General features: G+C 40.2%; 1 protein-coding gene across 6 annotated transcripts in view; it reads right to left on the reverse strand.

Annotated features, from left to right (window-relative positions):
* Positions 1-16,673, reverse strand: part of SYTL5 (synaptotagmin like 5) — an 82,067-nt gene that overhangs the window by 27,999 nt on the left and 37,395 nt on the right. For all 6 annotated transcript variants that reach the window (XM_064407350.1, XM_064407349.1, XM_064407348.1 and 3 more), the window contains 4 exons: positions 6,760-6,872; positions 5,385-5,514; positions 3,381-3,512; positions 482-611 (listed from right to left, as the gene is read on the reverse strand). In XM_064407350.1, coding sequence (XP_064263420.1) covers positions 482-611; positions 3,381-3,512; positions 5,385-5,514; positions 6,760-6,872 — 505 coding nt within the window. The remainder of the gene's footprint in view (positions 1-481; positions 612-3,380; positions 3,513-5,384; positions 5,515-6,759; positions 6,873-16,673) is intronic.

Here is a 16,673-nt window from a genome sequence, read left to right on the forward strand (position 1 = left end):
CATCCTTATCAATGCAGGATTGATCCCCAGCCAGAGGAATAACATGAATGACTCCATGATTTCAGAAGGCTGAACAATTGCTTTATTAAGCTATACTATATGATTCTACATACTATACTATACTAAAACTGTACTACTAATGTGCTAAAGAAAAACCCATGACCCTTTCAGACAGTCACGACACAGCTTTGACCTAATTGGTCAATCAGTCCAAACAACCACCACCAGAGTCCAATTAACAAATCCCTTCTGGCAAACAATCTCCATAACACATTTCACGTGTGCCAAACAACAGGCGCAGCAAATACAGATAAGAATTGTTTTATCTTCTCTCTCTGAGCTTTCTCACTGCCTCCCCCAGGAAAATTCCTGGGAGAGAGAATTATGTCTCTCTCTGTTGAAAGAGTATGTGAATGCCCCACATCCTTGCTGGGCTGCAAACCAACCTCCCAGGGCAGATCCAGCCCAGCGCTGCCCTTACCCCGCTGTAATCCGCGGTCATGCTGCGCTTGGGAGAGCGCGCCAGGGAAGCCTTGGCAGTGCTGCCTCTGCCTCTTGCATGTCCTGCAGCAGCCTCTGCACTGCTGCTGCCCAGGGAAAGCGTGCTGCCTCTGCAGTGGAGACAGAGGAGGGAAGAGTTATCGCTCTGAGCAAAGCCAGGCAGCTCATTTAGCAAATTTAGCAAACCGCTGCAAGAAAAGCGCTGTGCTAACTTTATGAGAGTAACAGAGCCCTGATGGACTGGGGGATCACCTGGAAAGAAAAAACACAGGCAAAGATGAATTAAAATTGCTTTACACATACAAGTCTTTCAAGTATTGTCAGTGCTTCTAGCAGAACTGCCCAAATGGGCGGCTCTTGTCCAGGCTGCAGCAGCTGCGTTTGTCCCTGTTCAATCCACACTGCATTCACATCCAGCAGGAGGAGAGGCAACTCATGCAGCCACTCCTACCAGGCTGTTCCACCAGTGTCAAGGGAAACTGCAATAACATGACACCTCTGGACACTTCTGCAGCCAATTTAATGCCAGCACTATCTCCAGAAAATCTAAAATCCTTGTGTATCCGTCTCTCTCTCTCCATCCATCCATCCATCCATCCATCCATCCATCCATCCATCCATCTCCAGAAAGACACCCACTTATTCACTGTCCTGTTTCTATGTGGGTTTTTGGTGATGTGTTTTTTTGGTGTTTAGTTATGACTCTAGACCCAAACCAGCTGATTCTTTCAACCAATGTAGAAATTTAGGAAGGTTGGACAGGTCTTCTTGGAGGTTTCGTAAAAGAGACAAAAAATAATCTGTGACCAGCACAGCACACGAGACCCCAGTTTCTGTCTGACATCACAACAGTTGAAAATTTTTCCATGGAACATATTCTGCTAGAAAATACTGGCAAATGTGAACACTGAGGGTAAGAAAGGGTAGTCTTTTGCACTTTTTAAACGTTTTTAAGCAACAAAAAATATTTTAAAATGTGTCCTTAGTTCTTATATCAGTCTACTATTAGAGAGAGATTTGACACATTTTATTTTTGTTAAGTAGACAGTAGAAAAATAATGTTGTCACTATGCCAGGCTTCTCCTCATGGTAGAAAACACCTGAGTGTAGTGGGGTGAAGTGCCCATGTAAACAAGCCTGAAATTCCCACACTATTTCTCCTAGAACTATCCTGACCTGAGGCAGCCTCTCAGTTCATTCAGCAGCAAAAACATTTACAGCATTCAGCAGTAAGCATTTTTGCTGGAGTAGAAATAAACCAGTAGAAGAGGTGAATTCATGGCCTGAGTTTCCCTGTTCCCAGCTCAAAACATCTGCTCTTAAACAGAAATATTTTTAAAAAAGAAGAATTCTCTCTTGGTTTCCCTCCTGGTAGGTGAAATACTACCAATTTTAACAATATTACTCTGGGCTTTGGCACAGGACACCAATTTCACTAGGTGAGAATGAGATGACAAGTAGAGAAAAAGTTGTCATAATGACTCAATACCCCTTAATTTAACGAGTCTTGCACTCTGGCTCTGGGAAACAGCTAGAAAAAGATTATTTATGTGAAAGTGAAGCAAGGCAATCAAACATAAAAACTGTTTTTATAGACTACTTCACTCCTAAATCTGTACAGAGAGTTTATCCGGTGCTGAATTCCACCACCCAAACAAAATTATTTTGCTTCATTTATGGTTAACTGCATTATAACTTATAGTTTGGCACAAAAAAAGAACTGCACAGTCCTGTTACAAGCATCCCTTTGTCCTTATCCTGGTAAACTCTCAGAGAAATCTACTGATATTGTATAACCTCAGTATTAATGAGCATGGACAGCAGATTCCTGAGGTTTTGTCTCTTAGATCCTTCACTCATCTCTATTCAATGAAAATGCAGAAAATGAGCAAAAATTCTGCTTCTGGTCTCATAGGAGTCAGGTATAAGTCTGGTGTGATATAGAAGACCTAATAAGCTTAGTGAAAAAAAAATACTGAACTGAAAGGATTAATGAAAACTGGCTTGAAAGCTGGATTGGCTGGTAGGGCTGCAGCACCCAGTGGAAAAAAAAAATCAAATTATCAACAAGAAATCAAGAAGATTGTCACCATCAGCTTAAGACATATTGCAGAACATCTATAAATTGGGATTTGTATTTTAGGTAACAAAGAGAAGTTCTTACTTGAACAAGAAGTTTTGTCTATCTGCATACTAAACTCCATGATGTTCCTTTTACCTGTTCCTTCATATCTCTTTGGAAACACTGGTTTAGAGACAGGAAATTGCTATTAAAACTTACAGCAAATTGTTATTATTTTGTTAATCCAAATTGTAAAATTTCTAGGTGTGTACACCTGAGCAAAGAAATGGGTGTACATTCAGAATAGGGTATCCAACTGAACAGAACAAGGGAACAGTGAGCTGCTTTTTGGCTTCATTTTGAAGGTAGAACATGACAGGAATGTTGCTCTTGGAATTTTACAATGCCATCAAAGGCACCAACAGAGATCTCTTAAGCCCAGAAGAATAATAAAAAAGCTGGGACAATAGTCATGGAAAGAGAAGGGCAAACAGGCTTTGAAGAAGAAAACATAAATTACAATCAATTAACATTTCATTAGTAAGGAAAACCAAAGAACCTTAGTTATGTAACATGAACACAACTCATCCATTAAAAGCCAGAAAACAAAAACAAGGTACTGACATCGGTCACCAGCTGAACACGAGGAGAGTAAGATGAGATGAGAGGAGATAATTTTTTGGTTTGTTGGGAGTTTTTTGGTGGTTTTTGTTTGTTTTATGAACACAAGCTCTGTTTCTCAGGCAGCATCCAAAGAGACAGAGCAGCCCAGGGCCCCGGGTGGGTCCCAGCAGGAGCTGTCCCAGACTCTGCTCACCTCTCGGAGCACGGAGCTGATTTGCCTCCACGCAGACCTGAAAAGCCCATTCCAGCCTCTGAGCCTGTGCTCCTTTCACCTTCATCTTTTCCATATGTGATTTCTCCTTTGGTAACTGCCCTGATAACCCTCCTGTTGAAAATAGGGAATAAAAGATTTTCAAAGTTGTGGTGTGCACAGTCCAGTAATTTCATCTAACCTATACACAACTCTGGATATAAAGGTCAACAGAGCACCAAATCTGGCTGTGAAACTGGTTCCTGGGGGGAAAAAACATTATATTTACAAACTGTATTTTAAGACAGCAAAACACTAAAACATTCCTTCTATTCAAGCTTCGGACCAGAACTGCCTTTTCTGAAAATCTATCTCTTTTTTGGGGGGCGGGGGGGATTTTATAGTTAGGAAAGTATTTTTGACTAAGTATGTGTATTTTCCTCTAGAAAATAACCTTATATGTATTTTCTCTTTAGATATTTCTAGAATTTCATGTATCAAGTACCCCAAACAAGCCATTCCTAAAAAAAAACATAATATCACCTCCTTATCCTGCAAAACATGGTCTAATGGGACAGAAATGAATGAAATTAAATTTTGCACAGTAATATATTTTGCACATATTCCTCATGACCTTACAAACCACAATAGACTGATAAGTTATCCTGTTACACTGTCAGTAACAGCTGGCCCCCAAAGAGCCTTGCTAAAACAAATCCACTCATGAGATACAGGAATGTGGAACCTGAGGGAGGAAGAAGCAAGCAAGGAAGAGGAACAATAATGAAATATTTCTAAATGAGGCCACCAAATATACTAGGAAAAGCAAGCCAAATTCCTGTAGGATTACATTTCTGTTATGGGGACTGTCACCACCAAAAACATTTCTGCCCACAAACAGAAACATCACCACTAAAATAAATAACAATTATAAAAACTATTGTTTCTTGCAAGGGAATATGACTAATTGGTTTACTTAAAAGATTTAAATGGAAGGAGCATTAGAAATGTAAACTTTAATGCTCTCTCAGTATAGCTACCACTTAGCATGACTCAGAGCAAAATCTAGGTCTATTATAGAGGATTCCTTAGACTGCTTATTTCTTCACCATAGTTTGGGAGGCCAGAGGCATTCTGATGCTCTTTTTCCCTATCGTAAAGAGAGATGAATCACTGGTGTTAATTTCTGGAGTCACTGGAGCAGATAATTCCATGCTCATCTCTCTTTAGAAGTAAAAAAGCTGTGGAAAGCATCCACCTGCCCTATCTTTAGGATCCCTGATAAAATGTGTTCTTCCTTTCAACAGAAACAAAGTTTTCCAAACACCATTGAGACTCCAGCCATGATATGAACTTCCATTCAGGTTTTCTTCCCATTCACCCATAAGCCTCCAGCTAGGTCCAGACACCACTTGTGCAGCCACACAGTCAATGCCTCTGCCTGTGTCCCCTGAGAGCAAATGCCCCTCAAAGGGCAGAGACAAACTGGGGTTAAACCCTGCAGGATGAGCAGCAGCAGCTCTGTTTATTCACTGTCACACACTCTTAGACTGTACTTGCACAGCTGGAAAGCTCCAAGGAAAACTTGGGAACCAAACTGACCAGTTTACATAAAAAAAACCCAGGTCCTACAAATACTTTTTTTTTTTTTTTTGCATTTGCTTCTCTGCCTTTAAGGACACTCTGTTACTTCTGAGTAGAAACAATAAAAATCCAAAAGTAAAATTGACTTTTTTTCTGCTGCCTTTATAGCTGAAGGACAATTACTGCTGCATTTCCCAGGAAACAGCAATCCAATTATAGTAAGTATGCCTTTAAATGAGGCAGTTTCTAATCCTGGGAAGTTTGAGGGTGATGTGGAAGACTGAAAAAACTCAAAAGAAAATCTATCCAACCACATACAGCTGATTCTAGATTTATCAGTTTTCAAAACAAACAAACAAACAAACCCAACCAAAACCCAGAAACCAAAACAAAAACCAACAATGACAAAACCAAAGGATTTACCCAATCTTTCTAGGCCTGCTAAAGAGAGATTTGTGCCCATTTGTGGAGCAGACTGGTATATCTGGCTTTTCTTCATTCTCTTGGGGTTGATCTTTGAATATTCTTTTATCATCTGTATTGGAAACTGTATCTGCAGTGAAAGGAGAAAGAAAATAAAAGGTGAGATTCTGCACAAATAACACAGCACGTCAAACAACCTACAAAAACAGATAATGAAAAAGCCTTGGGGGATCTTTGTAATAAAATAGAGCTTTAGCTTGAGATGTTCCTCATTATCAGCTCTTGTCTTGAAATACACTTCCAGATCTATCAGTGACAATATTTCATAACTAAAGGACCTGAAATTTAATTTTGAAATGTACAGTATCTTCTGTGTTGAATGAAAGAATGTTTTAATAATTAAAATGTTTGTTCAGCTAGGAGCAAGGTATGGGAAAAATGGCTTAAATAGATTTTTCAATATATCCATCAAGTATTAAATAATGAAATACCCAATCTGACCACTGACATAATATTAATAACTTACACCCTTGCCAGTTTTACAGTTTCTGAAGCACAGTGATATTGGCAAGGTCTGTATTTTCTGAGGTGTAAGTTTGCACCATGTATTTTTTCCAGTGGCAGTAAACAAGTCCCTCTCCTTACAAGCTAGGAGATAAAACTGGGCATAAATGCTGCATCTGAAACAGATTACCTAACAGCCTCTGTGTGCAGAGTGAAGGAGTTAAGTGAGTACAAACCATCAGCATTCAGGAAAAACTCTAATTTCTTACACCAGTGGTCCTGTGGCACCCTGCAAAGTACCAGAGCAGCTCACACACACTGTGCTTGGCCAAGACAGACAGACAGACAATTTACTGTGGCTAAAAGTACACGTGCAGCTTGTTTGAGATACCTGGGTTAAAGGAAACTCTGAATACTGGGTAGCCTGGATATAGCCCATGATCCAACAGACAGCACAGCAGCTCAAATTTACCTTTCTTCTTCGGAGTTGAAAATTTGAGTGATTTTTGCACACCACTATCACAAATAAGAGAGCCAAAGGCAAAAAAATGAACAGGCTGAGATCTCTCCATACAGCCAAACTTCCTGGCAGGAACTGAGAATGAACTTTCTCATTTTGGACAGTGAGTTTCCACCTGTTTGGACAGTGAGTTTTTCAGCAGCTCCCTATCTCCACAGAGATACTCCTTTCATATAGGCCTTATCTTTCCTGAATATTAGTAATTCATAAATCACTGTAGAGTCACAAATAAAAAATTAAGATTAAAACAGTGATTATACTTCAGTAAGGAATAAAATACAAGTCAAACACTCAAGAAACAAGGTTTTGAAGATATAAAGCCCAAGCAAATCTCCCTCTTGAGGTCCCTACCTGGGAATTTGTGAAGGATTGACTGTCTGACAACATCAGTTCCAAGATTTGATTGTTTGAAGCGCTTTGCTCTCTCTTCAAAAAACCATTCTCCTGTCACTATCCGTAGCTCTCTGTGAGAGGAAAATGAAAAAAGCCAGAGACACATACACATTAACAAACTTGGCCAACCAAAGCTACTGCAGTTCATTAATCAGTTGCCACCCTCACAAATTCTGGACAACATTTGCACAGTTCAAAATAAAGTGTAGAGAGATTGATTGTAGAGCTTGGAATAACAGGACACTTAGCAGAAAAATATCACCTTACTTTGTGAATGGAAAGGAACTTTTAGTAGATGGAAATTTACTTGGCAAAAAAGTGTTTCAACTGCATTTACAAGATTTCTGTAGAATACAGAGAACATCCTGTCATCTTTGTCTTTTGTGAACTACTTCATGTCAGAGTTTCCAATATCTCCAAAATTACAAGAGACATAGAAAGAGCAACACTGGATTGAGGGAGAAAATCTCCCACCAAAGCTCCTGCCAGATGAGTCAGCAGTTCATGGACCCTGTGTGGTTATAGAGAGGTTGCTCAAGCCCATATGTACTTTTCATTTCTAGTTTTATGTGTTGACACTATATGCAGTTTCTTCACGTTGCAGTGGTGCCATGAATTAGCTGTGTGCCAGCAGTTCAGACCAATGAAAACTTGTCTTTGCTGCTGTTTTGGATAACGCTGCTTTTTCTGGTTTCAAATTCTTTTACCTATACTAGCAATTAAGAAAACCTGTACTGGCATTGCTGGGGTTTTTTTCTGGGTGTATTTTTATGCTGGTTGTTAGCCTTTTCCTGAATTAGTTTCACTATGGCACAGCATCAACATTTCTACTGCTTCACTACACACAATTGATGGCAAAAAGCTACTAATCATGAATACTCTAATAAAAAACAAATAAACAAACTAATAACCCCCAAGTATTAAAAATTGATTTAGCTCTAGACATGTTCCTGCTTACTGTTCAATAAGAAAACCTTCAAACCTTTACTGGAAAAGAAATCATCCAGTGTCTTGGGCATGAAAATTACTACAGATGGGTTTAGAGCACTGATCAATATTTTCACTATTAAGTTATTTCTGAGTCATGCCTGAATGCTGTCTTTCTTGTGAAAGTACTAAAAATTACAGAATAACATCCTGACACTGGTGAAAAGACCTAATATTATCAGTTTGTCCAAACCTATTAATGAATCATGTATCTTTCATGACTCGCTAAAAAAAAAAAAAAATCAAATTCCCAAATACATGTCCACAGGCATAGAAATAGATTATTGCCTTATCTTGTTGTTGCAGACTCCTAGTGAAAAAGCCCTCCATAATTCATCATCACGATCACTCAGTCATTGTGAAAGGTATTAAATAAAATCTTTATGCTTCAGCTGGGAATTTTTAAATTACTTCTGTTGGTTCAAAACACTGAAAAGGATTCACTTCATTAGAAACTATGCCTGGCCTGGCTGGTGTAAAAAATGGTTTTTTTCTCATAATGTGTATTTTCACAATTCTCTAACAGCATGCACTTCTCTGTGCAGTTATTTTATTCCAAGACTTATGGCATGTTTAATGTTTTGTATCAAACCATAAACCTTCCAGACTTTTCATTACATCATCAAATTCCATTGCAATGTGAATGACATATCACACTGCAGTATGATCTATGTAGTAAATTCATTTTTTTCCTCAGTTACTACCAAGTTTGACCATAAAAACTCCACCAGTGCTGCTTTCCCCTTGGATGGAGATTTCACCCATCCCTGATATTTTACCAGAAATACTTAACTTGATCAAGGTCAGACAGAACACTGCCCACATCCTTTTCCAGAGAAGCATCTTCACCCTTCTCCAGACTCTGACACCCTAAAGGAGCTGTGACCCTCACCCAGGGTTCCAGCAGGGCTGGAGGCTGCTGCACACAAAGCTCCAGGCTTTTACAGCCAAACCCTGCAATTGTTTCCACACAGCCCTGGCAGTGACGCCCACCTGGGTTGCTGTGGTTGATGGAGGGGCAGCTCTTTGCCACAGAGCCCCTGCAGGGCCATCCCCTACATTTTCTGGCCAGATGTGAACAGTGAGGAGGCAGAGAAAACCTCTGGTGCTGACGGGGTCTCTGAGGTCGAGATGACCCCAAGGTTGTTAAAAAGTCTCTTTTTTCAGCCCGGCACTCGAAGAAGGAGTTTGAGTTCCTTGGCTCTGGTTTACAAGGTTGTTTATTTTCTCCTATCTAATACATTCTTTTTCTGACCCACAGAACTCTGTCTGGCAGGTCAATTTGCAGCACGCTGCCCGCCCTTGGGCTGGTGTCAACATTTTATACTATGAACGACATGTACAGTATTTACTGCTATTTTCCAATACCTATCACCTATGTTAGACTGTCTACTTCCAATCTAAGCCAATCCCAAAGTGCCAACATCACACAGAAGATGGAGGCTAGGAAGAAGAAGGAGGAAGGACGAAGCAATGCCCAAAATCCTCCATCTTGCCTTCTAAACCCTTATTTTAAAAATCCCCAAAATTCCACTTTTCACCCTGTGATTAATTCATTATCATTCTGCTTAAACTTTTGTGACTTGTAATTCTTCATACAAGGTTGGTAATTTTTTTCCATGGGTTAATATTGAAAACCCAAGTGTCCTTGTCTTCATGCCAAGGTCTCTGAGCCCCTGCCAGGGGCCCAAGCCATCCAGGGCACCCAGAGGGATGTCCTGGGTTCTGACATGGTGCCTCCTCCATCACAGGCACCCAGGGGCTTTCAGCCTGGGTGGAAGGGTGGCTGAGACCAGAGTGTCTGCTCGCTTTACTGTCCACTAGTTTTGTGATCTGATGTGAGATTTGACCCTGCAATAGCAGAACCAAGAGCTCAGGGAGAGTCCTGGGGGCTGGAGAGACCGAAGGAGCTGCAGACAAGGGAAGGATGGTTGGGACAGCTGTGGAAGCAGATGGAGGACTTTGGGCTGTGCAGGGAAGGATCAGCAGTGCTGTTGCTGGTGGAGGCATCCCTGGGAGAGGGCCCTTCTCTCCTCCATTCCATGGTGGTGTGGGACCTTAGAGCTCACCATCAGACTCTCTCTCTGTGTCCCCACTCCATCCCACACCATCGGAACAACCTCTGCTGCTTCTCTCTCAGGTAGGAAAGCAGCCTCCAAGATGGGAAAGGTTGGCACCAGGCTGGCAGTGAGGAAGGAGAACTGTAGAGAAGGACTTTCCCTTCCTTTGCCATTCCTGTGTAACTACTGACCCAATACTCAACTTCCTCAAATCAAAAGCTTTGCAGGGAAAGGACAGATCAGTTTATTTGGGCAACAACAACTGATCCCTTTATCTTCTGGCAAAGGATAACTGAGCAATCTACTTCTCTTAATGTTCTCTGTTACCTGTAACCTGCCACTATCAAACACCCCCAAATTACACAGCTTGTGCTCTCTTGCTCAGCCAAGGATGTTCCTGGACATTGCTGGCAAACACAAATTGGGCCCCAAGGAAAGAGGAGGGTGCAAATCCCTTTTTCAGGGCTGAGCAGGCAAAGAGTGTGACAGTCACTGCAGTGGCAGAGCTGAACTGCGTCTCTCGGAACCCAGGACATCTCTCTGGGTGCCCTGGATGGCTCAAAATCCTGGCAGGGGCTCAGAGACCCTGGCAGGAAGCCAAAGACACTTGGGAATTTGATCGCAACCAAATTACCGACTTTGTATGAAGAATTACAAGTCAGAAAAGTTCAAGTAGCATAATAGTAGTTGTCATCGGGTGAAAAGTGGAATATTGAAGAATTTTATTATGGGGGTCTAGGAGGCAAGTTGGAGGGACTTGGGCCTTGCTTTGTCCTTCTTCTTCCTAGCCTCCATCTTCTTGGTGATGTTGGCACTTTTGGATTGGTTTAGAGTAGAAGTAGACAGTCGAACACAGGTGATACATATTGGAACATAACTGTAAATATCAAATATGTAGTTTGTAGTATAAAAGACAACACCAGCCTTGTGGGAGGGCAGTGTGCCTCAGACTGACCTGCAGAACAGACCTGGGCAAGCCAGACAGAAAATGTTTTAGATAAGAAATAATAAACAACCTCAAGAACGACAGCTGAAGACTTCTGACTCCTTCTTCAACAGCTGGGTTGGGGAAAAGAGACTTTTAATACATCTTGGGGTCATCGTGACCAGAGGAGATCCCAAGATGTGCCCATTCAGGTAATGACCCCAAACTGAACTGCCCACCTTCCTCATTAGACTGATGTTATTAAAATCCACATTTTCAATGAGGTGCCAACTCCTTGCCAGGGATACTCTGAAGAGGCTCACACCCATTCTGCTCCGGCTTCACCAGATGAATGAGGTCTGAGGCAAAACACAGACAACTCCCTCAACTGAGGCACAAAACATGGCAAAGGGAGGGAGAATTGCCTTGGTTTAGTCAGGTGCTTCACCCCTCTGGCCAGCCCTGTCTATCCTCAGTGAAAGGGGAAAAGCAGCAAGCACTGACATCTAGCCATTGTGAGTGCTGCATGAAACAAGAGGCCTCAGCCTCTCTTCAGACCTTCATCTTTATTTCCATCAGCATTACTCTCTGTCTTCAGATCCGGAATTCAGTTGGCAGACCTATTTTTGCAAAAATGTCCTTACTCAACAGATAATTTATACAAAAATATCACTTTCTAATGAAATAAAGGGAAAATCCCCAAGCTTTGCAGATTTGAATTTCTAGTGTACTACTAGTGGATGTATTTTCCATGTATGCTGAACAATTCACACAAAGACTCGTGTTCATGTTATCTTTATCACTCATACATGTCAGGAGTACCTATTAAAATAATTTATGCTCTATGCATAAATAGAAATTACTTCAGATCAAATGATTGCCTAAGTCTCTGACTTAAAGTTTGAATTTAATAATTGCATTTGACATTCTGAATCAAAAAATTGAAGAGCAAGAGCTAAACAGTCTTATAATAATAATAATGTTATTTTCATGCAATTATGACAAGGGGAGTCTCTCTCCTGCTGAGATAAAGATGCACTATTTCAGATACAGGATTAAAATTAACCCTTTCTGTCTAAGGAACTCTTTCAGGTGAAAATAAACCAGGGCTTTGCTCAGTAGCAAATTGAATCAGTGTTTGCAGGTTTGGCTTTGTTTTTTGCAAAATGGGCCCAAGGTCCATGCAGACTGCAGATCATGCTATGTGAATGTGTTTCCTTCACTTTCTCAGTTAGATGTCGCCCATGATGTAAACAACATGTGTAATTTCTACCAAAACTGGATTTAGACTGGCCTTTCAAGGTGTTCAACAGATGCTGAAGTCAGTAGCTTTAGAAAAAAAGAAAACAGTGTTATAAATTGTAATAACAGCAATTTTTACATGATTGCTCTTTCCTACGCTCAGAACAGCTAGGAAAATTAACATTCAGGCAGTTGAGTACCAAATACTTCAGGTATTCTGCTAAATACTGTAATACTTCAGGTATCTGCTAAAGTCCTTCTATGTTAATTACTGATCCACCTACTTCCATCACCATGGGAGAGGGAGCAGATTACGGTTCCATGCTTCTTCCCCCTCTGTGATCTCCCACTAAACAAATTAATGACACTCTGCTCAGTTTAGAAACAGAACACAACCTATGGCCTGCCCCTCAAAAACCCAGATTTTCCACTCTCATTTTTATGAGGCACTTCATGGTTAAATGTCCCAGTTAATAATAAAAAAAATCCATTTTGGGTGGAAAGTCCCAATTGTTACTTTCAATTATTTCTTTAGGGTGAAGCCCCACACTGGTAAAAGAGTTTCATCTCCATTTGATCATCTTGTCTAACTCACATCCACAGCAGATGCCAGAGATTCAGCCTATCTTCCTTTCCATCCCCTGTTTCTCAAGTTATTTTACTTCCTCCTCAGGAAGAAAATGTGGGAAAAAAGGCAAAACCAAAGGCTGGAAAAAATGCAGCCCGTGCTTGAACATAGCAAAACCCTTATCATATACCCTCACATACCCTCATCTTTGTATTAAATTCCACACAGTATTTTCTGCACCCTAAATTAATTCCACTGTAAGTTATATTATGCTGTGAGGCTATTAAAGAGAATTTTTTGACCCTGGGAAAGAAGGCAAACTTGCCTAGAAGTTACTAAAATAAAATTATAAGAAATTTGAAATGAATTTGCATACTAAAACATTGGAAATGCCTCTATTTTTAGGCTCCTAATGGGAATAAATGTTACTAAGAGATTCCAATGAATTTTCATGACATGTTAAGACAGGATAATTATTTCAGAGATTAAGATAAATTTTCCATTACTGCTTTGTTCTGCTGTAATAACTTGGGCTAAGTAGACATTTGATGTATAAAGGCAGTGCTCTCAGATACCTAGACACACTTGCAATGGGAAGTACAGACAGCATCAAGGTGTGAAATCAGCCTTTCAGAAGACAGCTGGAAAAACTTTATTTCCCTCAATCTATTGGTCATTTTGTCTGCCAAATTTAAAACACAAAGTGACCACAATTTAAGAAAATGCAGGGGAAAAAAAGAGACTTTAATGGAAAGTTTCTCTTTTAACACCCATGTTTGAAAGGTCCTGATGACCTCAGTTCCTTGCATGGAGCAAATGGAGCAGAAATCTTCCTCTTTCAAGCTCTTCACTACATACAGGCTGGATTTATCCCATTGAATAGTGCAACAACACAGCTATCAAACAAAACCACATGGATAAGGACTGTCCTGTTCTCTGACCTTAGCTGGAGAAGTGAGTTTGGCTGAAGACTTAGCTCTAATCCTCTTTGACCTGTAAATGCTTTGTCTTGAGACTTTATATTTTCCCTGGTAATAACACCCATGAGGAACAAAATCCAACTAAGCAATTTTCTCTTTATGGACCTTCAAGGGAGATATACTTTGACAGTAACTCTAAACTGTAAGACAACTTACATATAAACCTATTTGTTATACTTAAAAATACTGATGAACCTCTGTCACTATTCACATTCAAATGTCTTTCCTCAAATTCACTAAATCTCTTTTTTTGAAAGCTTTTCAGAATGTAATTCTGAATTTATTGTAACAAGCTTCCCTGTCTCCATAAGCTGCTTTTCAGGCAGGTCTGTCTCTGGAGAAATGGCAGATGAAATGCTCTAAGTGTTATTTTACAGAAGTCAGATTCTCTTGTTGCCAGATGTTCTGATTGACAGATGAACAGAGACTGTATTATTAAATGAACTGGTATCTCACCCCTACAGCCACCATCACATTACTATCTTGTGCTTGGGTTTTTCTAATTTCTTCAGATAATATTATGTTTTACCACATACTCATAAAATTGGCATCTTGAAATTACTGTTCTTTAAATCAAAGTGAGCATACTTGCAGTTTGCCACTCTTTTTTTCCCTTTTTTTGGTAGCTGGACATAAATCCACCATAATTTTTAAAGCAATAACAACATTTTATCCCAGACCACATGACAAAAAGCCCTTTCACTGTACTGAAAGCATCCCAAATTCCAGTGTAGGACTGGACAGGCAGGACTCAAAAAACTCATAAGGAAAGAAATGTCAAAATGTATTAAATGAAAGAACAGGCAGAAGCTGGCTGATATTACCTACATTCTTTTTATTGACACAGGTTGTTTCTGCAACCACTCTGGATTATCTGTGTATTTCAAGGTATTTCTGCAGTGATTTGTGGAGTAGGTTTCTCTTTGAATGACCACACTCCCCACCCAGTACCAGACCTTCTTCTCTGACACCAAATGTACTCATTAGGTTTTCCAACAATACTGAAAAACTTCTGGGCATATTTCTGCACATGTAAATCATGAAAAGGGCTTGTACAGGCTGCTTCTATAACTATCACCTTAAATAGCACTTAAAAGACACTCTTGAGCACAATTTGGGGAGCACAGGCATGAACTAGTACAGCACCAAAACTGCGAAGGGTTCACAGACACTTCTCCCTGACTTTTGAGGGTCTCACAGTCTGTGTGGCAGCAGACATCACATCACAACAACAGTTTAAGCTGGCTCTGCTAATGGAACAGCTCAGGAGGAGCTAGAGCCTATTGAGATATCAACATAATGAAGGCTGCTAAAAAAGGGACAAAGGGGAGGGACAAATATAAAAGTTTTCTGACACTCTTTGGAAAGCATGGTAAAACAGTCAAATTTGACAGACACAAACACTGCATGCAGGTCAATGCTACAAAGCTAAAAGATTTTTCTCCTCTTCCTGCCTTTTGTTTGCTACTCATAAAGCATAAATCTCTCTTAACACTGTATTATTTTCTCTTCCTTGCCTTCTGCCTTTTCATCTTGTCAAAGGCACTATTAACTTAATCAGCTCTTCCATCAAATGTAATTTAAAAAAACATAAAAATCCTGATTCCCCCCCTGCATTTCTCACTTGGTAGAAAAGAAGAACTGAAATAATTTAAATGAGAACTATGCACAATGATGTAACTGAAATGCGTTTCCCAAACTTCCATCTCCACACTGCCCACACAGAAGATTATCTCTCTGTGTACTCCCAGCAATGTAAAAGACATTTTACATATCATTAACTGTCAGGAAGTCTTGCAGAAACACTACATATGAACAAAACTAAAGGGGAGAGAGAGCTTTCAATTTAATCAAGATACTCAATATGGACAGAATGTTAGCACTTGAAAAGTTCAGCACTTTGCAAGCAAATTACACCATGGTGTGTAATAACCTAAAGGCAGGCTGCTACCAGAATTAATTGCCAAGGTGGTTGCTAGGACCACTGCTTGGCACTCAGAACTGCAGCACAATCAGGAGAAGCAGAGGTCACACAGGCTTTGAGAAAGGTTTTGAGAAATTGCCTCACTCATCTCTCAGCCCCAGAGCAGAACCATCTTTGGTGATGGCATCCACCCCTAGAGAGGTTCATCCAACCTTTGTAAAACAACGTTCTGCAATCCTTCCAAGTTATGTCAATGTTCACATCATCTAAATCGCATCCTTTCACTTCAAGTATCACATTACTCTTCCTACCCAAAGAGGGATCTTAGAACAGCCTCTAAGCCACATTCTGTAGATTTAAAACTCAGGTATTTTCTCTTGCCTAGGCTGAACACTTGTGACTCCTTCTATTGCTCTGGACATCCTGTGTGCTAAATTTCATTATTTTCTGCTGAACTTTCTCCAGGTGGCCATTGTGAATTCTGATACACAGAAATGGGCAGGTACTCTACATAAAAGAGAATTTTATCATGTATTTTATAGGCTATAATTTGGCTTGTACATCATCGTGTGATGCTCAATTTTTCTGCAGTGGAAAATTCTGTTGATTTATGTTCAGCTTTTATCCAGTACAATACCCAGATCCTTTCCTAAGGAACAGCTGCAGAAGTTGTTTTTATTCTCATTTTATGTTTCTGCAGCTGCATTTTTTCCCAAATGTAGCACTTCCACATGCCCATAGGGAGCCATCACTTGCTTTACCTTCAAACCACTTCTCTAAATTCTAAGCATCACTTTGAAACCCAGTCTTGTCCTTGAGCATGCCTGGAGCACCTCTCAGTTTTATGTCTCCTACAGGTGTAACTGGCAAATTCATCTGCTGCATCAAGGTCCTTGACTAAAATAGTTAACAGTAATAAGCCAGGAAATAATCTGCTCAATATCACTGGGTTTTTCAAAAAGGTTTTTTTGGCTTGTATGCTTGGTACTTTTTTGGGATTTTTTTGTTTGTTTGTTTGGGGTTTTTTGGGCTTTGTTTTCTTGAGCTTTTTTGACAGTGAAATGTCCATAACCACTCTGAGAACAGAGCTTCACAATTTTCCAGGCAGGTCTGCAATCACACTGGCAGAATTTATTCCAGGGCACAGATACCCTAATTTGTCAGCCTATTAGAAAGGAACAAGAGA

The sequence above is a fragment of the Passer domesticus genome, chromosome 2, assembly GCF_036417665.1.
Source record: "Passer domesticus isolate bPasDom1 chromosome 2, bPasDom1.hap1, whole genome shotgun sequence".
Lineage (NCBI taxonomy): Eukaryota > Metazoa > Chordata > Aves > Passeriformes > Passeridae > Passer > Passer domesticus.